At 61.5% G+C, this 26921-nt stretch overlaps 1 protein-coding gene across 4 annotated transcripts; it reads left to right on the top strand.

Annotated features, from left to right (window-relative positions):
- Positions 1–1829: 1829 nt before the first annotated feature.
- ABR (ABR activator of RhoGEF and GTPase) lies at positions 1830–26084 on the top strand. 4 transcript variants are annotated; one of them, XM_050981821.1, is made up of 22 exons: positions 1830–2004; positions 6508–6606; positions 7269–7454; positions 7859–7966; positions 8582–8642; positions 10720–10772; positions 10908–11048; positions 11349–11470; positions 11580–11745; positions 11858–11980; positions 12052–12127; positions 12262–12366; positions 12810–12884; positions 13030–13127; positions 13239–13370; positions 20302–20361; positions 20454–20563; positions 20799–20938; positions 21380–21514; positions 21768–21873; positions 23480–23627; positions 23761–26084. In XM_050981821.1, the coding sequence occupies exons 1-22, from the start codon at positions 1897–1899 to the stop codon at positions 23848–23850; spliced, it is 2442 nt and encodes an 813-aa protein (XP_050837778.1). In that variant the 5' UTR covers positions 1830–1896; the 3' UTR covers positions 23851–26084. The 4 variants fall into 4 exon arrangements, with proteins under 4 accessions (XP_050837778.1, XP_009093016.2, XP_030086974.1 ...); XM_009094768.4 differs by having other exon boundaries at positions 6502–6606; XM_030231114.2 differs by lacking the exon at positions 1830–2004 and adding an exon at positions 4468–4796 and having other exon boundaries at positions 6502–6606.
- Positions 26085–26921: the final 837 nt, after the last annotated feature.

Genomic DNA, 26921 nt, shown 5'->3' with positions numbered 1-26921 from the left:
CTGATGGTCTCTGAGCTGCTGGGGACAATCACCTTTGGTCCCTCTCTGCTACCTTGGCTCCCCCTTAGACCCCACCTGGTGGGAAATAGAGCTTGGGGGAGAGTTTTGGGTTTCTCTGGGACATTCCCAGCCTGGAGACAGTCCCTGGTGGAGGGCAGCTCTGTGAGGTGGTGTCCTGGGGAGTGGCCACCATGGGTGACACCAGTGCTAATGAGCCATGTGCTGCCATGCTCCGGGGTGATGCTGGAAGCAGCACAGCTGAGATCTGTCCAGGAGAGACGATGGACACCCACCATGAGGAGGCAGAGCAGGTTAGAGCCAGGGATCCTTTTTCCCTGGAAGCTGAGGACCAGGGGATGTTGTGGGAGGGCCAATGCAGTGAGCTCCTGGGTTGAAGGTGGGCCACTGAGAGATTGTTATCAGCTAATTGCTAAAGAAATGAGGTCTGAGAGGGGCTGTGGTATGCATCTGGCCCATGTCACAGCTCTCCTCCAACCCCTCTCAGGTGCAGAATGGGACTCCCCATCCTCCCCACTGGCACTGGCATGGCTCCTGGCCTGAGCACTCTTTGCAGCACTCTTTGATTTAAAGATTTATCCACTTTCCCTAGGAAGCAGGATGTAATATTAATGTACTGAATGGTGTTGGTGGGAGCCAGGGGAGTCCTTGTCCAGGATGGCCAGGGCCGTGGGGACCTGGAGTGGCAGCGGTGTGGGGTTTGGTCTGGGGTGGCTGCTCTGACCCCAGTGCATCCCGTTGTAGCCAGGTTATCAGCTGGGGTCTTAGCTGGGGTCTCTCCAGTGTCTGTGTCCAGGAAGCCTGTGGGGATATGGCTTCCAGGGATCCATGGGGCTGCTGGAAGGGAGGGGAGTGAGAGGGTGAGGTTGGATGAGCCCCCTCCCTCTTTGGGAGCTGCCGAGGGGCTCCTGGCTGCTAGCTTGGGGTGGGGGGTGCTGGGTGCACCCCACGGCTGCCCCTGCCGCAGCCGGGCTCCCTTCCCCCTCCCCTTTGTCAGCATCTCGGGGCTGCTGCAGCCACCTCTTCCCGCCGCCACCGAGCCGCTGCCGTTCCCATGGTAACAGGTTCGGATGTACCCCGGGCCCCCGCTGCGCCCTAGGGCCCCACTGCAGACCCCCCCACACACCTCCCACCTGGGGCTCTGTCTCCCCAAAATGCCTTCCCCTGGGCTTTGGGTGATGGGGGACTGTGGGTCAGCGTGGGGCACCCAGAAATGGGTGCTGTTATGGAGGGGGGGGCCCTCATCCTGCACTGGGAATGAGCCCCCCTCCGTCCCCCATCGGGGAGGGAATGGAGCCCTTCTGCCGCGGGGGTGGCACTGCCCTCCGAGCTGTGCATCCTGGCATTTCCAGTTCCGAGGAGTGTGGGCATGGGCAAGCGAGGAGGACGGCGGCCGTGGCTGCCAGCCCAGCTCGTCTGTCCCCGGGGATGGCACAGGGATGGTGGCCGGCGGGCAGGCAGGGCACAGCCACTTGCATGGGGCTGGAGCGTCTGGCAGAGCAGCTGTCCCTGCGCAGACGAGGCCGTCGGGCCTCTCGGTTCCGTTAATTATTCAAATATAGGGAAGTGTGTCGAGCAGAGGATGCCTGCGGGGCCGAGGATGCTCGCTGTGATGTGTGATGTCTTCTTGCCTGCTTGGCTGAGCAGGCAGCAGGGCTGGCCTGGGCTGGCCGTGAGTGGCCCTGGGACGCGGGGTCAGCTGCCCGTGGGTAACCAGAGGCTGCGCTGGGTGGCCTCGGTGCCACACGGTGTCCCTGAGCCGTGCCTGGATGCTCACGGCCACCCTCTCTCACCCCGGCAGACTTCAACTATGGTGCGGACGAGTACGACGCCGAGGGCAACGAGGAGCCCAAGGCGCTGCCGGAGGGCTCGGAAACCATGCCCTACATCGATGAGTCGCCCACCATGTCCCCCCAGCTCAGCGCCCGCGGCCAGGAGAGCGGGGACGGTGTGTCACCCACGCCCACCGACAGCCTCGGCACAGGGGTAGGTGCTGGGGATCGGGACTCTGGGTGTCCGGCTCGGCTGCCAGCGGTGTTTGTGGTGCTCTGACCTGGGGAACTGTGCCCGACAGCCCAATTTCTGCCGTCCGTGGCAGTCTGGGCTCTGGGGAACGGCAGTTCAGGGGATGCCGTGCCCGTGGGACGCGCTGTGTCCCTGCCCCGCCGTGCCACGCCGGTGGCAGAGCCGGGAGGGGATGGGATGGGCTGGCCGGGAAGCGGGTCCCGGGGCGGGCGTGCTTGAAAGTGGGGAGTTGCCGGGTCCCCAGCTCCCGGAGCCCTTGGGGACAGGGCGCAGCGGCTCCGCCGGGCTGCCGGCTCCATCTAGTGGCACTCGGGCACCAGCAGGGGTGGGGACACAAGGTGCCCCCCCTCGCTCTGCACAGCTTAAATGTAACCCCTGCTGTTCGCAGCGCATCCTCGGGAAGCGCTCTGGTTTTCCAAAAGAGTAGGAACGCCCGGAGAACTGCGGGGGGCGGGATCCAAAGGGAAAAAAGTGGGTTTTTTCCAGAATGAAAGTTTCCATAGAACCCAGGAGCGGTGGGGTCCAGACAGGTGCCTTGGGGTTAGTGCAGGGAGCAACCGCACGGCCCCGGGCTGGGAGATCCCCCGGCGCTGCCGCTGCCCGGGCCGGGAAAAGTGAAGTTTTATTTTTGTCATGGAAAGAGTTAAGCTCCTGACCCGGATGCTGAGGCAGAAGAGGGAGAGGTGTGGCTTCCTCCCCAGGGTCGCCCTGCGCAGCATCGTCGTCCCAGCGCCCCTGGGGAGGGAGAGCAGGGTGCTGGCCTCTGCCACCGCATCTCGGGGCTGTCTCGAAACCACTCGGGCTTCGGGCTCCCTGTCCCCCCAGCACAGCCCTTCGACCTGACACAGCCCTGACACTCGGTGCTGGGGCTGTGAGTGCTGGGCTCTGACCCCGAGGCCAGCAGGGACAGCAGAGGGTGGCTCTGGGGGACAGGGCTGGGGGGAGATGCTGGCAGAGGGGTGTCTCTGAGGGCTGGTGGGGCACGCTGGGTCTGGGCACAGGCAGGGACGATGACTTGGTTGTGACAAACAGGATTGGGAAGTGTTGGAGCCCGGTGCCAGCTCTACCTCCCTCTCTTTATCTGGAGCTGCTTGTGCTGGGGCTTGGCAGAGCTCCCTCCAACACCAGCACAGTGTGTCCAGCCCTGCCAGGGGCACAGGCTCATGCTTGTGTGGCTGGTGGCACAGGGTGCCAGGTTCAGCCCACTGCTCTCCTCCAGTGAGGCAGGACTGGTGGCACTGCTTTTGAGAGGGCTGGTTTGAGGAGGTTTCTGGTGGGGCACCTCATCTTTGCAGGCTCCTGGGGCAGCTGTAACCATGTCTGGGGCCTGTGACTGCTGTGTGCAGACACATCTTAACCCTTCCCATCCCACTGTGGGATGTGGTCGTGGTGTGGAGTTGGTTTCCCAGCCCGTGCTTGGGTGCTGCTGGGTTTGGCACTGTGGGCAGCATTCCCCTGGACAGGGACCATTCTCCACTCTGGGGACCTGGCCACGTTGGGCAGGGTTGCAGTGCAAAGGCTGAACTGTTGCATGGTCGCAGAGCTTGACATGGGCTCTGGAAAGTCCCTGTGTCCCTGCCCACATCTCACAGCAGGAGTTTGTTGCAGTCTCGGATGGGTGCAGGGAGAAGAGATGGCTCCTGTGGGCAGAGCACATGCAGCCACTGGTTCCCCTTTTGCTTCTGAGGAGCCCGGGAGAAACTGCTGAAGCAGCTCTTGCATTAGTGTCCCCTCCTCCAGCCTGCTCTTGCCGAGTTTGCCAAGGTCCTCAGTGTCCCTCACAAGCACCGCAGCAGTGCTGCTGTCCCCATGTCCCGCTGCCCCGGGGCTCAGCTCTGAGGTGCCAGCCGGTCCCTGCGGGATGTGCGGCAGGTCTGTGTGAACACACACGGCTCTGTGACACTGCCCCAGGTCCCCTCTGGGGCACAGAGAGCTCTGGTACCTTCTGGGAGTGCACAGCCGGGTCCCCGTGTGGCACCTGGTGATGCTGCTGCCCTCCACTTCTCGCTGGCGGCAATCCCCACGGTCCGGCTGTGCCTTCCCTCGGGACACGGGGGTCCAGAGGGCTACAACAGAAGGGATGCTCTCCCACTGCCGGGGGGCAGCGCGGGGGGCCTGCCAGGGGACCCCTCCCCACGGCTCTTGCCGGACACACCTCGGCAAAGCCAGCCGGGGAAGGCGGCAGCCGCTCGCCCCAGCCTTGACCACGGGCGGGCTGCGGCGGCGGAGCAGCCCCACCTCCGTAGTCGGAGAGCATTTCCTGTAGGAGCGCGCAGGGCGGAGCGGCGGGGCCGGCTGGGGCTGGGGCGCGGGCAGCGAGCGGCCCCTGCAGCGCCCGCGGCCCCGGGGCCGAGCGGAGCCGGCCGGGAGCGGGGCTGGCCCTGCGCTCGCAGCGCTGCCGAGCCCGGAGCCGCCGCCGCCGCCGCTCAGCAGCCGCGCCGGGAGCGCCCGGGCCGGCGGGGACTGGGAGGCCGGAGCTGGGTCAGGCTGGAGCAGCACCGGGGATCCCATAATGGCTCCTTTCATCCCGCGCTGGTGGCCGGCGTCCAGAGCTGAGTCAGGCTGGGACAGCTCGGCCGCCTGAGCCTCTTGCCTGGAGCCTTGTGGGGTCCCCTCTGCGCCCCGCTGCCCGGCCGGCCATGGAGGAGGAAGAGGAGGCCATAGGGTACCTGGATAAAGTGCTGGAGGATGAAGATGACTCTGAGCCAGGAACCCCCACCAGCCCCGTGTCTCCGTTTTCGGCCGGCGACAAGGTGGGCAGCGGGGGGACCCTGCCCCAGTGCTGGGCAGTGGGTGTGGGGACAAGGGGCATCTCGCTGGGGCTGGTGATGCCCGGGTGTTGGAACAGCTCCTGGGGCGATGCGGTGGGTGCTGGCGGGGGGCAGAGCTGGGAGCAGCGGGAGCATCACTGCGGCCCCACCACACCCCCAGGATTGCCTGTGCCAGGGGCACGGAGCAGGGCTGTGCCAGACTCCAGATGTGGAGGGCTCAGAGTGGGGTGGCCACCCAGCTGTCCTTCCAGGGGGGAGTAGAGCCACACGTGCTGCGGGGTGGGGACTGCGGGGCTCAGCTGAGCTGGCACCGGATGCTCAGGAAGGGGCTCGTTTTACACTCTGACCACTGCTCGGCTATTGGCCGATTCCCTCATTTGGCCACCAAAAACCCCTAAACAGTCCCAAAACAGAGCTGGGGGCGGGCCAGGGGAGACCCCTGTGCTGGCAGGTGCAGCTCAGCATCCTTCTCATGCCCACCCTCATGCCAGGGTGCCTGGGTGCTGGAAGAGGGCTCTGGCCCTGCTCTTCCTGGGGTTTCCTGCATGGGGCAGCCACAAGGCCCTGACTAAGAGTCACCGCTCTGGGTCACAGGGGTCTGGTTGACATTGTCCCCGTGGGGTGCGTGGGCCCCGAGTGTGGGTGGGCCCCTTATCTGCTGAGCTCCTGCGCAGGGCCCAGGCTGGGGAAGCAGGAAGAGCCCATGACTAATCTGTGGCAAAGAGCCCACGAGCTCCTAGTGAATAAAAGTGGCCCCCCCGTGCACCCTCCTGCTGCTCTGTCACCATGGCCCAGCCTGAATGGGGCAGCCTGGCAGGGTGGACACTCTGTTGTCACAGCAGCACCCAGGGCTGGGTGATGGACACTAGAGTGGGGCAGAGGGATGCTGATCCTCAGCCATGCCCGCCTTGGGGCTGTGCCACGTCCCCTGGCACAACAGCCAGGGCTGGCATGGACAGAGTGAGACACGACCAGTGTCCCCCCCAAACCATCCTGAATGGCCCAGAGTGATGCCCCCATGGCTCTGCTTGGGGGGCATCACCCTGTGTGGGTGGCAAAGCCTGGTCCTCAATTGTGCTTTTTAAGAGGAGAGGCCAAGGTGTGACCAAGGATGGTCCAGGGGCTGGGGTGTCCATGCCTGGGCACTGGCAGAGCCTCCCTGAGGGTCCCAGAGTCCCCCCAGCCCAGCCATCTTCCTGACCCTGAGGTCACACCACAGGAACATCTGTGCTGCAGCAGACCTGGGTGCTGGGATATGCCCAGTGCCACTGGGCAGTGCCCGCTGGGGTGGCACTTCCCAAGGGAAACCTCAGCCGAGGGAAAGGGTGGTGCCACATCACGTGGGAGCCCCATCCAGGGCCAAGCATGATTTCACTGGGCGTCTCTGGACTCTGCCCTGGGAGAGTCCTGCCATGCCGAGCGCCATCCTGGAGCGCTGCCAACGGCACCGGGCTCGTGGCCAGCCCAGAGCAGGGAGGGGACAGGAGCCAGCACAGCTCGTGTCTTTCCCAGCTGGCTCCAGACGGGCTCTGCTGCCCATTGGGCACATGCCCATGCCTTGCCACGGAGCTTCCCCGACACTGGCAGGGATTTGTGCCCATGTGAGGATGCCAGGAATGGGCTGGTGGCATGGTGGGTCTCCTCCTGTGCCACTTGCTGGCTTAGCCAGGCTTGCTGTGTTCTGCAGGGCGAGCGGGATGCTGGCAAAGGCCTGGAGATGCGGAAGTTGGTGCTCTCCGGTTTCCTGGCCAGCGAGGAGATCTACATCAACCAGCTGGAGGCCCTCTTGTTGGTGAGCACAGCCCCCAGCCTGGACAGCCCCTCCAGGGATGGATGGATGGATGGATGGATGGATGGATGGATGGATGGATGGATGGATGGATGGATGGATGGATGGATGGATGGATGGATGGATGGATGGATGGATGGATGGATGGATGGATGGATGGATGGATGGATGGATGGATGGATGGATGGATGGATGGATGGATGGATGGATGGATGGATGGATGGATGGATGGATGGATGGATGGATGGATGGATGGATGGATGGACGGACGGACGGACGGACGGACGGAGTAATTTTTTCCAGGGTGGCTTCCCCAAACCATGTCAGCTTGAGTGGGGAGCAAAGCTCCAGAAGCCACAGCAGGGCCAGCTTTGCTTTGTCTACCCCCATCTCACCTCCCCTGCTGCCCATGTCCCTGTTGGGGACATACTTATAGCCCTGCTTCCTCCTGTGGACTTGCTGACCTTCATGGCGAGACGCTGTTGCACAACACGGGGTCACCGCCGCTGCGGGGAAGTCCGAGGATGCACGAGCCTGGAGTGCCCCTGGTCCAGCTGCCAGCCTTGGTCCATCTGCCCCAGGCAGCCATCGCTGCCTGCTCAGATCCTCCTCATCCTCAGTGTTCTCCTCTTAGCCCTCATCTCAAACTCTCCCTTCTTTGGCAGCCCATGAAGCCACTGAAGGCCACAGCCACCACGTCGCAGCCTGTCCTCACCCTCCAGCAGATCGAGACCATTTTCTACAAGATCCAGGATATCTATGAGATCCACAAGGAGTTCTACGACAGCCTGTGCCCGAAGGTGCAGCAGTGGGACAGCAATGTCACCATGGGCCACCTCTTCCAGAAGCTGGTATGCACCTTCCTTGGGTCTTGCTCTACTTGGAAGAGGAGAAGGGCTGGAGTTGTGACGAGTTTGGAGTTGTGATGCCCGCAGGGGCTGTGCCCATGGATGCCATGACCGTGCTGGGGAGAGGAGAAGGAGAGGCCAGGTTGAAGGGCTGTAGCTTCAGCTTCTGCTGTCCAGGCACTTGTTATCTCTCTGCTGGATTTTGGAGGTTTATGGAAGCACAGGCTGGGCAGGAGCTCCACCATCCTGCCCTGAGCAGGAGCCAAGCTTGTGACCCCAGCTGGCTGAGTGTCCTGCCAGGAGGGGACAACTCTGGGCAGTGTCACCTCAAGGGCTGCCTGACCCCTTGGGTGCTGTGGGGGGCTTCAGCACCCTGCTGGTGCCTGGCTAACCCCCACTCCCCACAGGCCAGCCAGCTGGGGGTCTACAAAGCCTTTGTGGATAACTACAAAATCGCATTGGAGACGGCAGAGAAGTGCAGCCAGAGCAACTACCAGTTCCAGAAGATCTCGGAGGTAAGCTGGGACGGGGCTGTGCCAGTGGGACAGGGCTGTGCCTGGGCTGTCCCTGCACAGGGCAGAGAACACTGTCCTCGTGGCTGAGCTGACCATGTCTGTCCCGTGGAATTGCTCTCCATGCCCTGGGGACTTGCAGGGACTGTCCCCAAGGGCTGGGCCACTGGGGGCTCTGCTGGAGGGCCATGGTCTTTTGGGCATTGCAGGAGGTTGTCCCCACCTTGTGCAAGCTCAGGTTGGGCTCAGCCTGTGCTGTCACCACCCCATGCAGTGCTGGGCACCTGTGGCTCATCTCCTGCTGCCTGGAGCTCCGTACCTGGATCCCCTTCAGAAATGGGGACCTCCATGGCTACAGCCTGTGTTCCCTGGTCCTGTTCAGCTTGGCGGCATCACCACCATGTCCCAGCTGCTGGGCACAGCCAGAGCTGCTCCCAGCCAGGCAGGAACCCACACTCCTTCACCCACACCCATGTGTGGCCTCCAGCACGGCCAGGCTGGGGCCAGGGGGAGATACCAGGGTACAGGAAGGGTTGGGGGGACCCCATGACCTTGAGCCATGACCTTCCCCCCACCCCAGCCCCCACGGGCTGTGCTGATGGGCCTTTCCCTCCCTAGGAGCTGAAGGTGAAGGGCCCCAAGGACTCCAAGGAGAGCCACACGTCCGTCACCATGGAGGGTACGGCGCGGGGAGGGGGACGCAGCCTTTTGTGTGCGCGGGTGAATTACCGAGCCCTTTGTGTGCCTGGAGCCGGCAGGGAGGGAGGGTGAGGGGGTCGCGGCTCTTTAGGATGCGAGGGGCGTGCGGCAGCCCCCCAGCCCCTGCCCAGCGCTCCTCCCCGCCCGCGGCGGTGCCGGGAGCCGTGCGGAGCGGCCGGAGCTGTGCCGCAGCCGGGCTGAGCTGCTGCGATGGCTGCGCGGGCGCGGGGCTGCCATGGAAATCCTCGTCATTGTCCGGCCCTGCTGTAACTGCACCTACGGTGAGGCGAGGGGGGCGGCTCCGCTTTTGGGGGCCGGTAGGGAGCGATGCCGCGGGGTCTGTGCCGGGGGGTGGAGGCTGCAGCCGTGCTTTGCAGGCTGAAGTTGGGAGCGTCTTTGTTCCAGGCTCGGTTGAATCATCTTGGCTCCGGCACACGCAGCCACGCGCTCGCTGTCCCCTCCGGGCATGGCTCGTGCCACTGATGGGACAGAGGGAGCTGGGATGGGCAGGGGGATCCTGAGTTAGGGGACCCCCTCGTGCCGGGCTGTGCTGCGTGGATGGTGGTGGGGAGGGGTCCCCATTTGCCCCAGCATAGTAGGGCTGGAATGTCCAGCTCTCCACGGCTAGGAGAGGCACCGTGCATCCCTGCCTCTGCTGCCCGTGGGTCCCAGGCTGGCAGGACTGTGGGCACAAGGAGCCCCTTGCTCCTCTGTCGTGCTGAGGGGTGCTGGGACCACCCCTCCAGGGGCTCCCCGGAGCTTTGCATGTTCCTGTGGTGATGGCAGCAGGAGGGTCCATCCTTCCTGGGGGTCTAGGATGGTGGAAAAGGGGGGGCACCCTGCCTGTCACCTTTATCCCAGGGCAGGGTTCTGGCTGGCTGTCACAGGGAGCAGGGCTCTTGTTTTAGCCTCTGGCATGGAGTTGTAGGGGTGCAGCCTCTGGTTGGGGTTCATCACCTCCTGAACAGAGACTCCCCCTGCTCACCCTGTCTCAGGACTGGGGGCCATGAGATCCCACCCGCTGGGATCACAGGGATTGGAACCCAGGCTGAGGAGGTGGCAGCTTTCCCTTCTCTCCCATGGCTCAAAATCTGGCTGCTCTTGGCCCTGGCAGTTTGGGGAAGTGCTCCAAAGTGAAGGGAAACCCCAGAGGCATCTGCCTGGCTGGAAGCAGCCAGGGGAGACATGAATGTGGCCAGGCACGGGGAGCAGCACTGTGAGTGGGCTCTGTGCCTTTGCCTGCCCAAAGAGGTGGGAGAAGGGTCTGTCTGCTTCCACAGAAATGTGCCTTTGAAGAGCCTCTGGGGCTGTTTCCTGCTGGGAGGGTGTGTGCCAGGAGAAAGGGGTTGTCTGTACCCTCTGTGTGTGTTGTGTGGTTGTGTGTGAGGCAGCTGTGCCCTGGGTGGAGCCTCACAGGCAGTCAGGGGGGCTGCAGGCAGGGACAGGGGGCAGGGGTGTGGGGCTGAACCCTTGGACCCGGTGTTCTCTGTAGCTGGGGGCTTTGCTGCTGCTGGAGCAGCCTGGGCCCCCTTTGCAGCCAGGGCTGGTGCAGAGGGAGGGGAGGTGCAGAGGGGTGGGTACAGAGTGTCCTGTGGGGTGGCAGAGCTTGGTGAGAGACAGGACCCAGTGCTGAGCAAAAAGGGAAACTGAAAAAGCTGCCGAGGGTGAGGAACGGCTCTTCCGCTCCGCAGCCACCGCACAGCAAGTGTGGGTGCAGCCCTCCCAGGGAGGCCCTGCCCTCCAGAGGGCTGTCCCAGCCCTGTGCTGCTGCAGGTGTGGTGGGATATCCTGTCCCCACCGCCCACAACTGCACACCAGCCTGGCTGTGGCTCCTGGTGCCCCCAGCACAGCAGGACACGGGGCTGTGGCAGTGCTGCCTCCCCCCTTCTCTTGGCACTACCACGATTGTCCAGCTGTGCAGGACAGATCTCAGATGCTTGCCCAGGGCTCTGTGCAGGCCAGGGGGGATTTCTGGGCTCCCCTCCTTGCCCCTGTGCTCTCTGTGACAGGTGGGAGAGGGGCACAGGGGGCTGCTGACACTTTGTCTCTCCCCTCAGCGCTGCTGTACAAACCCATCGACCGGGTGACACGGAGCACCCTCGTCCTGCACGTGAGTGTGACACCAGAACCACGGGGGTGGTGGTGGGCTCTGTCTCTGCTGCTCCTGGGGATCTGCAGCTGTGGGGAGTGCTGATCTCCAGCCTGGATGATTTCAAGCTGCTCACCTATGCCTGTCTCCTTCCAGGACCTACTCAAGCACACCCCAGCTGACCACCCTGACTACCCGCTGCTCCAGGACGCCCTCCGCATCTCCCAGAACTTCCTCTCCAGCATCAATGAGGACATCGACCCCCGGAGGACAGCGGTCACCACCCCCAAGGGCGAGGTGAGCCTGTGGGGTGGGCAGTGCCTGGGCGCAGGGTGGGGGCTGGTGTCTCTGCCCTGAAGAGTTCCTTAGTGCCTGGGCAGGAGTTGGAGAGGCTCCTCCAGATACAGTTCCAGGTACAAGGTTAGGGCTCTCCCTGGTCCTTGCTGCTTGCTGGTGCCTTTTTAAGCATAGAGGACATGGACCTTCCCATGCTCCTGGTGGCTGAGCCACAGAGAGGGGCAGGCTTGTCAGCCTTTCCCCATGGATTGCTGGCCTTTGCTTCCTGCCTGCTCTCACAGAAGCCCCTCTGACCCACAGACCCGGCAGCTGGTCAAGGATGGCTTCTTGGTGGAGCTGTCGGAGGGCTCGCGGAAGCTGCGGCACGTCTTCCTTTTCACCGACGTGCTGCTCTGTGCCAAGCTGAAGAAGACAGCAGTGGGGTAAGGAGGGCACTGGGCGCTGTGCCACAAAAACCCCCTGTCCCTCGGTGGTGTGGGATGTGCCAGGGAGGGGGTCAGGCGTCAGTCAGCACCCGTGCCCTGGCTGCAGGAAGCACCAGCAGTACGACTGCAAGTGGTACGTGCCCCTGGCCGACCTGGTGTTCCCCTCGCCGGAGGAGTCGGAGCACTGCCCGCAGGTCCACGTCATCCCCGACCACGAGCTGGAGGACATGAAGATGAAGATCTCAGCCATCAAGAGCGAGGTGCAGAAGGAGGTGAGAGAAGGGTGTGGGTCTTGCTCTTGGGGTGGGTGCCTTGCTCTGGATCAGGGATGGGTCCTGGGGGACAGGGGCGCCTCTGAAAGGTCCTCTCTGCTCCCGTCTGCAGAAAGCCAACAAGGGGCAGAGCCGCGCCATCGAGCGCCTCAAGAAGAAGATGTTTGAGAACGAATTCTGGCTGCTCCTCAACTCCCCTGCCATTCCCTTCCGCATCCACAACCGCAATGGGAAGGTGAGGAGGGCGGGCTGGGACTGGGCTCAGCCCTGGCTGCACGCAGCCTGCCACATCTCCCTCTCTTACAGAGCTACCTCTTCCTGCTCTCCTCCGACTACGAGCGGTCCGAGTGGAGGGAGGCCATCCAGAGACTGCAGAAAAAGGGTAAGTCTGGGGCTGCTGAGGCCCTCTTGGGGCTCCTGGTCACCCCAGAAGTCCTATAGGATCCCAGCCTGGTGCTCTCCAGTCCATGACCAGCACATTGGCTGTGTCCCTCTGAAGTTTCCATCCTCTCCCAGACCTCCAGGCCTTTGTCCTGAGCTCAGTGGAGCTGCAGGTGCTCACAGGATCCTGCTTCAAGCTGCGCACTGTCCACAACATCCCAGTCACCAGCAACAAGGACGGTGAGTGCCCGCTGGGTCCTGCTTTGCTCGGGAGGATGCCGGGCAGAAGCTGGTACCAGAGCTGGAGCGGGGACTCTGCTGTGCAGGGGACAGCTTCCCACCAGGTGGCACTGCTGGAGCAGCGTCGGGCTCCCCGGCAGAGCAATCCCGGCTGCAGCACGGGGCTGCTTTTGGCCTCTCCAGCCCACACCATGGGCTGGGCAGGAGCAGTGTGCCCAGGGTGAGATCCAGCCAGCCCTACTGGGAACCTCCCCCAGGGCTGTCCAGCAGCAGGAGAACTTGGGATGTCTGTCAATGGGACATACAGGACTTAGGGATGTCCCTCCAGGGGCTTGGAGGATTTGGGTGTCACTGCAGGCACCTTGCTGTGGCAAAGGTGGCAAAGGCTGCCTTGAGGATGGCCAACCACAGGCCCTGACACAGCCTCTGCTCTCCTGCCACAGATGACGAGTCCCCAGGGCTTTATGGGTTCCTGCACGTCATCGTCCACTCTGCCAAGGGCTTCAAGCAGTCAGCCAGTAAGTGTGGGTGCCCACCCTGCTTGGAGGGGCCAGTGGGCTTGGAAGAGTTGGGGTCCAGCACGTGGCCCTGCTCTGCCCTCCGTGGTCCCCTGGGAGATGGCAAGGGTGTTTTTGGGGTGCTGAACCATGTCTGCTCCCCCAGATCTCTACTGCACACTGGAGGTGGACTCCTTTGGCTACTTTGTCAGCAAAGCCAAGACCAGGGTGTTCCGGGACACCACGGAGCCGCAGTGGAATGAGGTGAGGGAGGGTGGCATGCAGGGAGGGGCTGTGCTCTCCATTTCCCTTCAACCCCAGTTTTGGAGCTGCTCTGGGGTGCTGGGGTTGAGCCACCCTCCCTCCACACCCCAGGAGTTTGAGATCGAGCTGGAGGGCTCCCAGTCCCTGCGCATCCTCTGCTACGAGAAGTGCTATGACAAGACCAAACTCAACAAGGACAACAACGAAATCGTGGACAAGATCATGGGCAAGGGGCAGATCCAGGTATGCACTGGGGCTTTTGGGCATCCTCTCACCTGAAGGAGGACTCCTTAGGGCCTGGCACCTGGGCTGGGAGGGTTGTCCTGGAGTGATGCCTGGGGTGGGCAGCTCTGCTTTTGGGAGTGAGGTACAGCAATTGTGGGGTTGAAGGCAGTGAGGTGTGTGATGGTCCTGGGGCACAGTGGCTGCAGGAGAAGGTGGGACAAAGTGAGAGGGGCCTTTGTGGAGGTGGCAAAGCCAGACCTTCCCTGCAGAAGTGCATCCACCTCCAGCTGGGCTGGAAGTGTTTCTGTTCTGCTGCTCTCCATGCTGTGGCCCCAGGGGGCTGCAGGGAGGGGTTGGCAGCTGCCCCAGGGAGGGCTCTGCATGTGCAGCCCCCCGTCCCTCCTGTGTCCCCCTCTGCCACCATCTGCCTTCCCTGTGCCTCCATCAGCTGCTGTTATGGCAACGGGGGTTTCCAGGGCAATGGCTGAGCCGCCTCTGATTGGTGGTTGCCAGGCAGGGAGGATGGAGGCCTGGGCTGCCCTGAGATGCTCCCAGGTGAAAAGACTGGGAGGATGGAGTGGGGGGCAGGCAACCCCCAGACCTCACATTCCCCCTGCAGACACCTTGGCCAGGCTGCAGGGAAGCACAGGGCAGGGGAACACAGTTTGGGCTGGGGGTGTGTCTGTGTTTTCCTGGTGGGCAGCCCAGCCTGGCTGCCTTCCTGGCTGTGCTGGGGACAGGGTCACGCCTGGGACCCAGCCCTGGACCCAGGGCCACTTCAAAGGGCCCCTTGTGGCTGCCTGCTCCGTGGGAAAGCAACTGAGGGCAGGTCCCAGGGGAGCAGAGAGCAGCAGGGAAGTGCTGCAGGGAAGGGGATGCTGTGGGGAAACAGCACTGGAGGGCACACAGAGTGTGAGGTGGGGGCTCATCTTCACCAGTGGCTTGTCCATACCTGAAATCACCCCTCTGTTGCCCTCTCCCCCAGGAAGCAGTGCTGTGGGGCTGGCATTGGGCCAAGTGGGAAGGCCAGGGCAGGGAAGGGGCTCGGTGTCCCGCGGGGATCAGTCCAGCTGCACTCTCGGAAATAGCCTGGATCAACAAACATGAGTCATGCTGGGAGATGCGGGGGTCGGGACAGGGACAGCACAGCCCGTACCCGCTGTGCAAGAGTTGTGGGGGAAGAGCAGGAAAGAGAGAAGGCCCTGGGGCTGCTTATCCCAAGGAGGGTCTCGATGGGTGGATGGAAGACCCACAGGGTTGGGCCTGTCCTGGTGTCCCCCAGAGCCACAGCTCAGCCTCTTCCCCAGGGGTGGGCTTGGTGACAGGGCAGGACAGCTGTGAGCAGGATGGGCAGTGCTGCTGCTGGGGCTGTGGGCTCTAGACAAGCCCCAGAGCTGCCCCCCTGCCTTGTCCCTGAGCCATTCAGGCAGAGATGCTGCCCTGGATGTTCCTCATCCTGGCTGGTCCCTGGGCTCGTCATGAGTTGCTGCTGGTTCCACATAGCAGCACTGGCTGCTCAGTGGAAAGGTGTGACTCCTGGTTGGCACTCACCCTGTTTTGTCGTTATTAACCCCATTTTCTAAAGCTGGAATATGCTGTGGTCAGAATAGGGCTGCCCTGTTTGGCTTGTGTCCCCATGAGGGTCCTGTGTCCCCTGCACTGCAGGGCTCAGCCCTGCTCTGAGCTGTCCCAGTTGCTCCCAGCAGCTGGGCTGTGTGTGCTGGGTGCTGGCAGGGGTGTGTGCTGCTGTGCCAGGATGGCAGATGGATGTTGTGGTGGGCAGTGCACGCTGTACTTGTGCCCACATTGCAGAGGACAGAGGCTGGATGTGGCCCCCAGCCCTGGAGGAGACAGGCAGTGGGTGCATAAAGGAGGTCTCAGGACCCCCTTCCTCAGCCCATTTGATGCCCGGGGGAATGTGTCTGTTGAAGCAGAGCCTGTGTTGTCATAGGCACGGTGCCTGCTGTACCCTCAGGGGATAGCTGCCTGTCTGTCTGTCTGTCCCCTTCCCTGGGCTGGCAGAGTCCCTGGCGCAGGAGATTTGTGATGTTGGAACACCCCTGACCTGCAGGGAGCCATAGTGACCCGTGGGGACTCCAGGGGCTGCTGAGGGATGGACTGGGGGGCAGTCAAGTGCCCCCAAGCCTGCACCTCAGCATGTCCCTCAGCAGGAGGGACCCTTCCAGGGCTTCCCTGCCCCCCTGCCAGTGGGGCTGACTAGGGCCAGGGTACACAGAGGGGGCACATGGGGGTACCCAGCTGTCCCTAGGCGTGACAACAGACCCCCAGAAGCCTCCTCCTGATCTCAGCAAGCGCAGGAGAGCCAGCCTGGCTCCTGCGGGGAGCCGGGAATGCTGCAGCCGCCAGCGGCGGTGCCTCGGGGGCCACGGCTGCCGCTGGCGCTGCGAGGCGGAAAACAGCAGAGGGATAACAACAGCGGATAACGGCAGAGGGATAACAACAGCGGATAACGGCAGGGGGATAACGGCGGCGGGGAGCCCGGGCAGCCCCCCCAGCGCTCCCCAGCGGCGGCGGGCGGCAGGGCGAGGGTTAAACGCGTGGGGGCCGCCGGGGGGGGGGGGGGGCTGCCTTTGAGTCACTTCCTCGCAGGGGGAGGGAGGTTTTTGGGGCTGCCTCGCCGCCTCGCCAGCCCGGCTCACACCCTGAAGATGAGCCCCGGCCGCTCGCCGCCCCGCCGCCCCAGCGGGGCTCCCCTCGCCGGTCCCCGCTGACCTCTCGCCGCCGGCAGGAGGGATGCGGATGCTGCGCTAACCCAGCCGCGGGCACCCCCGTGTCGCCTGCCCGGAGCCGAAGCGGTCGTCGCGATGACGGAGGTGTTGGTGCAGCCGGAGGGCGGCCCCGGCCCCGGCCCCGAGCGCGGCGTGGAGGAGCCCGAGGGGAAGCGAGCCCCGAACACGGGCGCCCGGCTCTGGGGCAGGGTGCGCAGCAAACTGCTCCGGCAAAAGGTGCTCCGGGTGCGGGGGGCGGCTGCAGGGGACAGTGCTGGGCTCTGGGCTGGCTCCGCCGGGCTCTGCTCGGCGTGGTGACCCGTGGTTTTGTGGGGTGGGGGGCGCTGAAATGCGGGGCTGTGTTGTTTGTGTGGAGAGTGAGTGCTGCAGGGTCTGTACACGGAGCCGGGAGATGTTTGGGTGCTTTGGGAGCTCTTAGATGCACTTGGCAGCCTGCGAGGTGTTTGTTTTGCTCCTTCCCTCTCCCTCTGTGCGCTGGCAGGCTCCGGGAAGCTGAGCTGTTTGCACCGGGGGGTCCTGCAGAGGCAGGGCAGGGAGCCCCTGCCCGGCCCTGGAGCTTGCCCAGGGGGCAGTGATGCTCCTGGGCTGGCTGGGACCGGCTTCCCGGGGTGCCACAGCACCCGGTGCCTGCACCCCCCTCTTGCAAGCCGGGTCGATCCAGGCTTTCCCAGCTCGCAGCTGTGTCGCAGCCACATCAGCCAGTGCTGCCCGTCTTTGTGGGAACACCGAGTGCGGGGATGTGCGGCAGAGGTGACAGAGGAGGGGGACAGCACCCTCGCAGGCTGTCCCAAAAGCCCCACGGGGGGACTCTGGGGGTTTCCCTCGGTGGAGTCCCCGTGCCCGGGGAGCAGGGGCTGCCTGGCCCGTGGGGGCTCGGTTTGGCGGCTGTGACGCAGCTGCATTAACCTCGATTCTGTGCCGAGCCCAGGGGATTAAGGGGCAGCAGGGCTCTCTGGGGAGGCTGCCCGGCAGCTGTTGCTGGGTCACGACATGAAGGGGTTTCATTTCCCGTGCCCGTGCTGGCTGCTGCCTTCCCTGGGGCTGCAGGGAAGGATGTGACCCTGGCAGGTTTGTGCAGGGTCCTGGTGGGTTCTGGGTGCTGCTGCTGCTGCTCCTCGGGTCACTCCCAGTCAGGGCTGTGGATTGCTGCTTTTTGGGGGGCTGTGCTTGGCCACTGGCAGCGTTTGCTGGTGTGGGGGCTGCCCTGTCCCACGGTGCTGGGGGCTCAGGGACTGTCTGTTCCCTGGCATGGAGGTCTGGTGAGGGATCTGCTTGCCAGGGCAGCCACGGGAGGCCAGGCTGGGGAATCTGTGGGTGCCACACTGATGGGAAGCAGTGCTGGCTGCAGCAACTCCTCTGGAATCCTGCTCCCCAGGGCCCTGGCAGAGATGACCTCAAAGCCTGAGTCACTGGTTTGCTTCCAATTGCTTCACCCAAGGCTGAGGTGGGGTGACCTCATGGGCCTGAGATGTGAGGAGGGGACATGCCCAGCCTGACAGTCCCTGCCCCACCACAGCATCCCAGTGTTGGGGCCCTGGGGAACCACCCTGAGGATTTGGAGCCCTACCAGCTCCTCACCTTGGAGCTCTGTGCACCCAGACCTGCCTGGGTCTGTCACAGTGCCACGACCTGGACGTGTCTTGAGAACAAAATTCCAGGATGTGGCCTCATCACCTCAAGCCTGGAGCTGTCCCATGGACAAGACAATCAGAAGGAAGGGAGGATCAGCACCAGCAGGACCTCTCCACAACACACAGAGTGCTGCAGGACTGCCAGGATTCTCATTGCCTGTTCCTCCACAACCTGGGGCCTTGTCTTACAAACAAACAGCTTTGGATAATTTGGGAACCCGGGATGATGGCACATCCCTGTGGCAACAAACAGAGGGTGTTTCACCTCACCATGGATGAGAGCAGCACCACAGTGAATGCTGACCTGGACATGGATAACACCATGGCTGAGAGTCCCTGAGATGCAGGAGGGAGCAGCCTGGAGACGTGCTGGTGACCTGGCTGAGATGTTTCCCCAGGCACAGAGGGGTGTTTGAAGCCATCTGATCTTCCAAAGAGGAGCTGACATCTCATCCTGCACAATGCTGGCTCGAAGGCTGTTCCCCAGGGCTCCTAGCCCAGGAGATCCCCATTGACCTGGGATGTCCCTGCATCCTGCTGGAGCAAGGCAGCTCTGTTCAGAGGACAAGGAGATGGTGCTGGGAGCTGGGACAGGGTGTTTGCCTGTGTGGGCAGGAGCTGCCTCTGGCTCTGTGGGTGGATGCTCCCATCCATCCTCCCACGCCTGGAGATGAAGTGTTGGACGTGGCTTTGCTTAAACTGGGGAGTGGCAGCATCATCTGCTGCTGCTGCTGCAGGAGGGTTAGAGAGCACCAGGGCCAGGCCAGAGCAGTGCACAGGGACCTGCCCTAGCTGCAGGGGGGCTCAGGCCCATGGTGCCAGCAGAACTAGCCCAAATTTGAGCCCTGCTGGCTGTTGTGGGATAGTTGTGCCCATGCAGGGAGAAGGGGCTGCAGGGGAGTGACGTGCTCAGGGTAAGGTCTGCAGCACTGGCAGCAGCCAACCTGGCTTTAATAAAAGCTTTCTTCAGAGCTCTGCTAAAGCCCTTCCAGATGTGAGCTGCCAGAGGGACCTGAGGGGTGGGGAAGGGGAAGGCATGCATGGTGGCTGCAGTTAAAATTGTGTTGCAGAGCAGACAGGCTCCTGACCTGGCTGGGAGATGAAGGGGCTTCATGGGACAGGGATGTGTGGGGAAAGGGTGAAAGTGTCTGGGACAGTGGTGTTGGTGTGGTGGCTTCATGGCAGTGCCGTGGGGGATGCAGCCCTGTGGGGGAGCACACAGGAGCTGGAGCAGCAGGACTGGGCTTGGCTGTGGTCTGGCTGCAGTCTCATGATCCCAGTGTCCAGACCTGCTGCAGGGTCCCATGGGAGCCCAGGGCAGCTGCAGCTTTCCTCCTCCTCCTCCTCCTCCTCCTCCTGCTCTCCAGCAGCTGCAGGGCTGGCACAGAGGGAGCAGCGTGGCACTCACTGGGCTCTTCCATGTGCTGGGCTGGAGCACAGGGAGGGCTCCATGTCAGGAGCCCATCCTGGGCCATGCTGGAGACAGCAGCATTTCTGCCTTGCTGGGAACCACAGTTTTCCCATGGCTGAGGAGCTGCTCGAGCTCACAGGGCTGGGCATTTGGCAATGCCACTGTGCTGGATCTGTGCCAAGAGCCAGGGCAGCTCGAGGTTGTCCTTGGGACTGTGGGGTCTCGGTGTGCAAGAAGGGACGTGAGGGACCCCACAGTGCCCCCCCATCAAGACATGCAGTGACTTTGTAGGCAGGGGAACAGCAGCTCCGTGGCTGGAGCAGCAGCTCTGGACATCTTTACACTTGCCCAGAGCATCTCCTGACCCAGCAGCTGCAGGAAGCTCCTGTGTCCTTGCAGAGTGACCCCACATGCCTGGTGCAAGTGTGCCCTGGCAGCTGTGTGTCCCCAGCCCTGGGAGCCCCCACCAGCTCCCATATCCCATCCCCTTCCCCAAGGGGACATTAGGGCTGGGCTGCCCGCCCCGTGCATTACAGGGATCAATAGCGCTGGATCAATACCACCAGCTGGGGACCAAAAAGCCCCAAAAGGCAACTGCACCCACCTCTGCACAGCCCTGGGGCCTGGAACCCACCACGGCACGTGCCAGGGCCTTGGGAATGCCAGCACCTCTCGCTGCACCCAGGCGCCAGGGCAGCGTCACCGAGTCCCCCGCTAGCCCCAAAGCCAGAAATAGCAGAGCCTGTCATTCCCAGGGGTTATAAATAGCCTTGGCTATGGGGAGATGTTGTTTTTCTGCATGGAAAACGCTGCCCTAGTTCTGTTTCATCAATCTGCCGCCAGAAATAGTCCTACTTTCTTGGAAGTTTCTTGCTTCTTGGGTGTGGGTTAAAGCACTGCCTTGCAGGGGTTCTGGAGAGAGGGCAGAACAGGGGGGCTGAGCCCACCTGGCTTCGGGGCACAGCCAGAGGGACCCCAGACCCCAAGGGGAACCTCTCCATCCTCTGGTCATGAGCAGCATGGTGCCCAGGAAAAGCATATCCTGTATTCTACACCATCTGCAGATCAGGGGCTCTGGGGGCCACCAGGTTGGGAGGACAGCAGGGCTGGCATGAGGCTGTGTCCCCACAGAACTCACAGACCATCTCTCCCCACAGCTGGACCCACAGGCCGTGCAGACGAAGAACTGGCACATGGATGTGATTGAGATGAATGGAGTAAGTGGGGTGGGGGACCCACAGCCCCTCGCTGTGAATGCAGCCCCTTCTTGCCTTCAGGCCAGCCAGGACTCACCCCCTGTCTCCCACAGATCAAGGTGGAGTTTTCCATGAAGTTCACAAGCAGGGACATGAGCCTGAAGAGGACCCCCTCTAAAAAGCAGACCGGTGTCTTCGGGGTGAAAATCAGTGTTGTGACAAAGTAAATGCAGGGCTGTGGGGCTGAGCTGCTCTGGGTGTGGGGTTGCACTGCGTCTCCTTGCTCCCACCAGCACTGGGGAGCTTGGCCTTTTCTCTCTGCTTGGGATTTTCCTGTTCCCTTTGCCATTCCCATCCTCCCCTCCTGCATGCAGGGCTGGGCATTGGGTTGGCAGGGCTGGGCTGGCTGCCAGGGTTCCCCTGGGAGTCTTTGATGACAGCTCTGCTTCCCGAGCCAGGCGCGAGCGCTCCAAGGTGCCTTACATCGTGCGCCAGTGCGTCGAGGAGGTGGAGAAGAGGGGCATCGAAGAGGTTGGCATCTACAGGATCTCTGGAGTGGCCACTGACATCCAGGCATTGAAAGCTGTCTTTGATGCGAGTGAGTGTCCCTGGGAGCTTGGTGTTCTGAGATTCCCCCCAGCCCTCTGCAAGTCCAGGTTTGGTTATTGCGCTGCACTTGTGCCAGGTGTGCCACTCTGCATAGGAAGGGGCAGGGGGTGAGGAGAGACAAAAACACCCAGAGATCCCAGCCTGTTTGTGCCTCTGAGCTGCTGCCTCTCCTGGCTGGCTCCTGGGAGACACTGAGTCAGGGAAATGTTGCAAATGGATTTGCAAATCATTGTGTGTCCTGTTGCCCAGCCAGGCAGGAACCACTGGGCTTTTCCCAGCCTCAGCCTGGCTGATGGGGCAGTGAACCCAGCAGTGCTGTCCCTGCCCTGCAGCTGGCAGCCTGTCTGGGTAGCTGGAGTGACACAGAGGGTGGAGACCCAGAGGGCATCGGGAGGGCAGGAGGCGTCACATGTGGGTGCTCTCTGGACAGATAACAAGGACATCCTGGTGATGCTGAGTGACATGGACATCAATGCCATCGCTGGCACGCTGAAGCTGTACTTCCGTGAGCTGCCCGAGCCCCTCCTCACTGACAGGCTCTACCCTGCCTTCATGGAGGGCATCGGTAATGGCTCGGGGATGGGAAGGGGATGATGCACTAACCCTGTTTGGCATTGCTTGCTCTGGGATGGGAGACTCCCAAGGGTCCTTCCCAGCTGGGCCCACTGGGTCCTGGATGTTTTTGCTGGTTCCAGGCCAGCTCAGAACTGGTGGTGCTGTTCTCCAGTGCTCACACAGTGGCTGCTGGGAGGTATCTGGCTGGGGTGGGTCCTCCTGCAGCAGACACTGTTCTGAGCCCTCTCCCTCTTTGCCTCCAGCCCTCTCGGATCCTGCTGCCAAGGAGAACTGCATGATGCACCTTCTCCGCTCGCTGCCTGACCCCAACCTCATCACATTCCTTTTCCTGCTGGAGCACTTGAAAAGGTAATGGCTCAGGGGCTGCCTGGGATGGGTGGGAGGTGCAGGACAGGTCTGTCTCACTGCTTTGCTGTGGGGATGGGACATGAACAGAGTTAGAGCTGCTGTTTGATTCCTGTGGTGCCTGCACAGCTCCAGGGTGATCCCAGACTGGAGGCAGATGGTGCTGTGCTGGTGCAGAGCAGGGCAACAGCCAGGGCCAGCAACAGCAGCTTGGGGCAGACATGGAGTGGTCCTTTCCCAGCCCTTCCAAGAGGGTACAGCTCTAGGTGTGTCCCACCTGCCCTGTCTCTCTGGACTCTGGCATATTCCCCAGGCTGCAGCTTGTTCAGACTATTCTCTGATATCAGTATTGGCTTTCCACATCTTCTCTCCTTGGACCCTGTAGGATGCTGGGGGTTCATGGAGCCATTCTGCCCCTCCAGAGCAGCCTCTGGTGTCCCAGGACCACCGGCTGTGGTGCCAGCAGGGTCTGGGCTGTGCCTGGCCAGTGATCCAGGTCAGCTCTGCAGGGAGCACACGGCCTCTGCAAACACGGAACACTTGGCTGCTGCAGCCGGCGTGCAGCTGGTTGGATGAGCTCTGCAGGGAGCAGCTGGCCTCAGCACAGGGCAGGAATGAATTGGGAGCTCTGCAGTGTCCCCCTTAGCTGGAAAACAGTTCTGTGTCCCTTCCCACCAGTCCAGTTTTGTCCTTGCAAAACAAGATGCAGCAATCCCTGTCACCTGTCAGCAGCGGGTGGCCAAGAACCAAGGACACTCAGCTCTGTGGAAATGCCCCAGAACTGCAGGTGACACCTCATATCAGCTATCCCAGGGTGAGTGCAGCAGTTTGTGGGTTTGACAGGCTTTTCTTGGCCCAGATGAGGTGCATCCAAACCTGGGAACTCAGGGACTGGGGGTCCCTGGGGGCCCAAAACCCAGGGAAGGTACGGGGCTGTGGAAGGGCAGCAGAGCAGAACACAGAGCCTGGCAAGAGCTGGGGCTCATGGCTCATGTTACTTGCATCATGAAAGTTTTTTTCTGTTCCTCTGGTTTGGCTAAAACCAAACAGAAAAAGTGATTGATGCTGGGGGATGGAGAAGGAAAAATCCATTTCCATCCTGAGAACCGGGCACAGCCAGTTCCCACATCTGCTCCCCTGGCCGGGGCTCAAGCGAGCAGCCTGTGCCGGGGAGCACAGCTGCCTCCTAACATGGCAATGTTGCGGTCCTGCTTCCCTCCACGCTGGCAGGGCTCCCATAGGGCTGTCGGGGCAGGGAGCCTCGAGGGGAGTGGGTGCAGGGGCCAGGGGCTGGTGCAGGGCTCCCCATACCCTGCGGGCACGGGAAGGGTGGAGGCCCCGCAGTGCAGAAGTCAGGGCTTGGTTGCTGCCACATCACACCCAGGGCTCCCGGCCAGGCCCGGCAGCTCCAGCAGAGGCCGTGAAGGGGGCAGAGCTCCTTGCCCTGCACCTGGGTTTTCTGAGGGCTACAGAGGGCAGTGGAATGCTGGAGGTGCCCCGCTGCTGCTGGGAGAAGGGAGAGCAGCCCTCGGCGTCCACATCACCCCATGGCTCCCCACACCTGAACATCGTTAGGGGCTGACACTGCCTCTCTCCTTGTACCCCACAGGGTGGCTGAAAAGGAACCTATCAACAAAATGTCTCTCCACAATCTGGCCACAGTTTTTGGGCCGACACTTCTGAGACCCTCAGAGGGGGAGAGCAAGGCGCACCTCACCTTGGCCTCTGACATCTGGTCCCACGATGTGATGGCCCAGGTAAGAGCTGGGTACTGGAGGGGTTCACCTGCCTGTCTGGGTAGATTTGTTACTTCTTGCTGGATGGGACAAGCTGGGAGGTGGCAGCTCTTTCCCCTTCTGTATAGTAACACCCCCCATTTACCTTCTACAGGTCCAGGTCCTTCTCTACTACCTGCAGCACCCTCCCATCTCCTTCAGCGAGCTCAAACGCAACACACTTTACTTCTCCACGGACGTGTAGCCTGCAGGCAGAAGGCACCAGCTGCAAACACTCCAGCTCCCTGCTGGGGGACACAGACTAGACCACAGCCCCCGAGGGAGACCAGCCCAGACCCAGGACGGTGCTGCCTGCAGCTCCTGTACAATCATGTTCCAGTGGCCCGGTCCCAGCAGGTGCCAGGCCCTCTCTGTAAAGTAGTCGTGTCTTATGTCCCTTCTTGTGTTCAAGGATTGTTTTTATGTATATTTGCTCAACGGAAGAGGTAGTGACTGACAAGGGCTGTGGACACAGGCTTCCCCCTTGGCTAGTTTTCTCCTGGACTCCTTCCCGCCTGCTCACTCCTACCAGGCACCCCCTGCCTGAAGCCTGCAGTGCCCCACGAGTGCCTGTTTGCTGCCCAGCTCCCTGCCCACGCCTGCATGTGCAGCACTGGCTCGCTCCGAGGCTGGGAGCTCACGGGCCTCCCTCCCTGGTGACGGTGACAACCAGCTCTGCTTTGGCTTCGCTGCCTGCGCAAACGTTGGACCCTGTGCCTGGATCCTGCTCTGCTCTGAGCAAACTGCGACCACGAGGGCAGAGGAGCAGGGTGCTGCTTCCTCCCTGCCACAGCTCCTCTGGGTGTTTTCAGGCCAGTCCCCTCTCCTGCCCCAGCCCTGTGCTTTGCCTGTGTGTGTGTGGCGTGGTGGTTCCTCCCCTCGCTGGATTTCGCCTCTGAGTAGCATTATGGGGTAACCCCTCACACAAGGCTGGAGCCAGAGGTGCTGTGCTGGTCTCGATCCACAGCAGGCTGAAAGGATGGCCAGCCAGAGGCAAGTTTGCTTTCTGCACCATGGGCTTGACCCCACGTCTGCTCTGGCACTGATGTGGTCGCAAATTTCCCCAATTTGGAAATTTGGTGGGGAACAGGGTATCTGCTGTATGGTTCTATCTGTGCCATAGCAAGGCACTCACACCCCGCCAGCCCAGCACTGCCATGAGCACTGCATGCACCCTGTGGCACAACCTGCTGGGGCACCAGCATCCCTCCCATGGCTATGGGGACAAGGAGATTTTGTATCCCTTCCTTTGCCTTCCCTGCTGCACTGAGCACATGGGCCTGCCTCAGTGACAGCCTGGCTGCCAGAGGCAAGTGCTCTGCAGCAGCTGGATGGTCACCCAGCCTGGGAACCAGCACAGAAGGATGGGAGGAGGAAAGCTTTCGTGGCCCTTGTGACTAAAGGCAGAAATGCTTTGTTGTGTCATTCTCCCAGAGTGGTTGCTGCTGGATTAGCCGTGCCCAGCCAGCTCAGGTCTGTTTGTTAGTGGCTCCAGTGACCCCTCCCAAGCTGATGGCTGGAGCTGTCACACCATGTCCCAAGCCAGGACAGGCTGCCCCAGTGCCCGGCTCCCGGGATGTCCCCCCATGCTCCCACATCAGTGTTGGTACCCGTTGGAACACAAAACCTTTCGCTCTGTGAGCTGAGTCCGTGTTCTTGTGGGAAAAGCCCCCCCATGTCCCCGACTGCGTTGGCCCTGTGCTCTCCTGTGCCAAATGGAGATGGATGAGAAGTGACCAAGCCTGTCCCCCACAGCAGCGTTGCCTTTACCCTCCCAGCTAATGGACTGTTCCAGGTAGAGCCCAGCCACCGATGCACCAGGTATGTCCTCAGCCCCCTCCCTGGGGAAGGCAGCACCTGCCAGCCCTGCACCAGCAAAGCAACTAAGGAGGGGAGGTCTCAGTCCCCCTCCAAAGGGCTCACACTCCAGACCCTGCTCCTCTTGACTACCAGCTAAACAGAAGGGAAACAGCATTGCAGAAAATAACCAGGCGTCTGTCTTGGCCCTGGACCCAGTAAGGAGGCCGAGCTTTAGATCTGACTGCACAACAGATCCCTGTGTGTCTGATTTGTTACACGTGTCCAAGTCTCTGTCCACGACACTGTCATTCCAGATGGAGACTCTGTACAGCCAAATCTCCCCCTGTGACAGTGGCTGGAGGCCCGGTCCCCACAGCCCAGCACAACAGGCTGTGGCTGTCCCCATGACTGGCTTTTGCTTGTCCCTACAGGAAGGAAAAGAGGGGGGTAGACTCTTGCAGCTACAGGTAGAATAGAACTGTTAATTAATATTTGACTTTCAAAAGTTGTTAAGGATATATTTTTGTTTGTGTTCTGTTTAAATTTCTGTAGATTATAAACTTTAAATGGCTGTAAAACCTCGTGAGGAGAAAAAAAATGTTAATAAAAATGCAAAGCCCCGATATTTGCACAAAAGAAGCCCTGTGGTGTTGCTGTTTGCACTAACTGATCACCTTAGCATCACAGCTGCTTCTTTCTGTCGTGGAATTCTTGCTTCTTGCACTTCAAGTCAGTGGTATAAGAACAGGCATTGTGCCAGGCAATCTTTGAAGAGACTTCTTATGGTTTGGGCTACATCCTTGCATTTTGGAGGAAAAAACCCTGGACTGTCTGGAGCCAGGCTGTTTAATCAGCCTAGAATTACTCAAGCTTAAAATTCAGCTGACTTGCACAGCTTCTGGCCTGAGGATATTGAACAGGCACAGCAAGGGACATCAGGAGATCTGGAAACCTCATCTGATAAATCACATGGTGCTTGCTGTCTCCTCACTTCTTTCCATGTGGGAATGGGAGCCAATGTACCTCCAAACTGACCACTGAATCAGCCAAAACACACTGTTGCTCTTCCAGGTCAACAAGGGATGTCACTGTTCTGGGATGTCCAACTGTGGATGCAAAGGAGGGGAGGTGAGTGGGAGAATCCCTATTAGTTGTGTGCACTGCATCTGAAATGCCACTGCCTCAAAAAGATTAGAGGGAGTGTTTGCCTTTATGGAGTGGCTCAATTAAGGCTCTCTGAGCCTTAAAAAGTCCTTAAAAATGACTCTCTGAGGTCTGAGAACAGAGCTTGGTTAGAAGAGCAGGAGGGCAGACAGAACACCAATCAGAGAGGCAGCAGCTCCTTGAGCTAACGAACAGATGTTTTGATTTCAGCACCAATTTTGGGCTCAGAAAAAACTGAGCTGAGAAAAAACACTCACTTCTCCCTGTGTAAGTAACACTGGGGCACTTGGAGGTGGCACAGGGATGTGATGG

This window comes from Serinus canaria, chromosome 19 (genome assembly GCF_022539315.1).
Source record: "Serinus canaria isolate serCan28SL12 chromosome 19, serCan2020, whole genome shotgun sequence".
NCBI classification, from domain to species: Eukaryota; Metazoa; Chordata; class Aves; order Passeriformes; family Fringillidae; genus Serinus; species Serinus canaria.
Note: the sequence above shows the minus strand (reverse complement) of the source record. Positions and strands in the feature narration are given on the sequence as shown.

Coding starts and splice junctions, on each gene's coding strand:
- ABR (XM_030231114.2), top strand. CDS start 4,683: ATGGAGGAGGAAGAGGAGGCCATAGGGTACCTGGATAAAGTGCTGGAG. Junction 10,773..10,907: donor GGAGCACCCTCGTCCTGCAC/GTGAGTGTGACA, acceptor GTCTCCTTCCAG/GACCTACTCAAGCACACCCC. Junction 21,874..23,479: donor CTGCTGGAGCACTTGAAAAG/GTAATGGCTCAG, acceptor TGTACCCCACAG/GGTGGCTGAAAAGGAACCTA.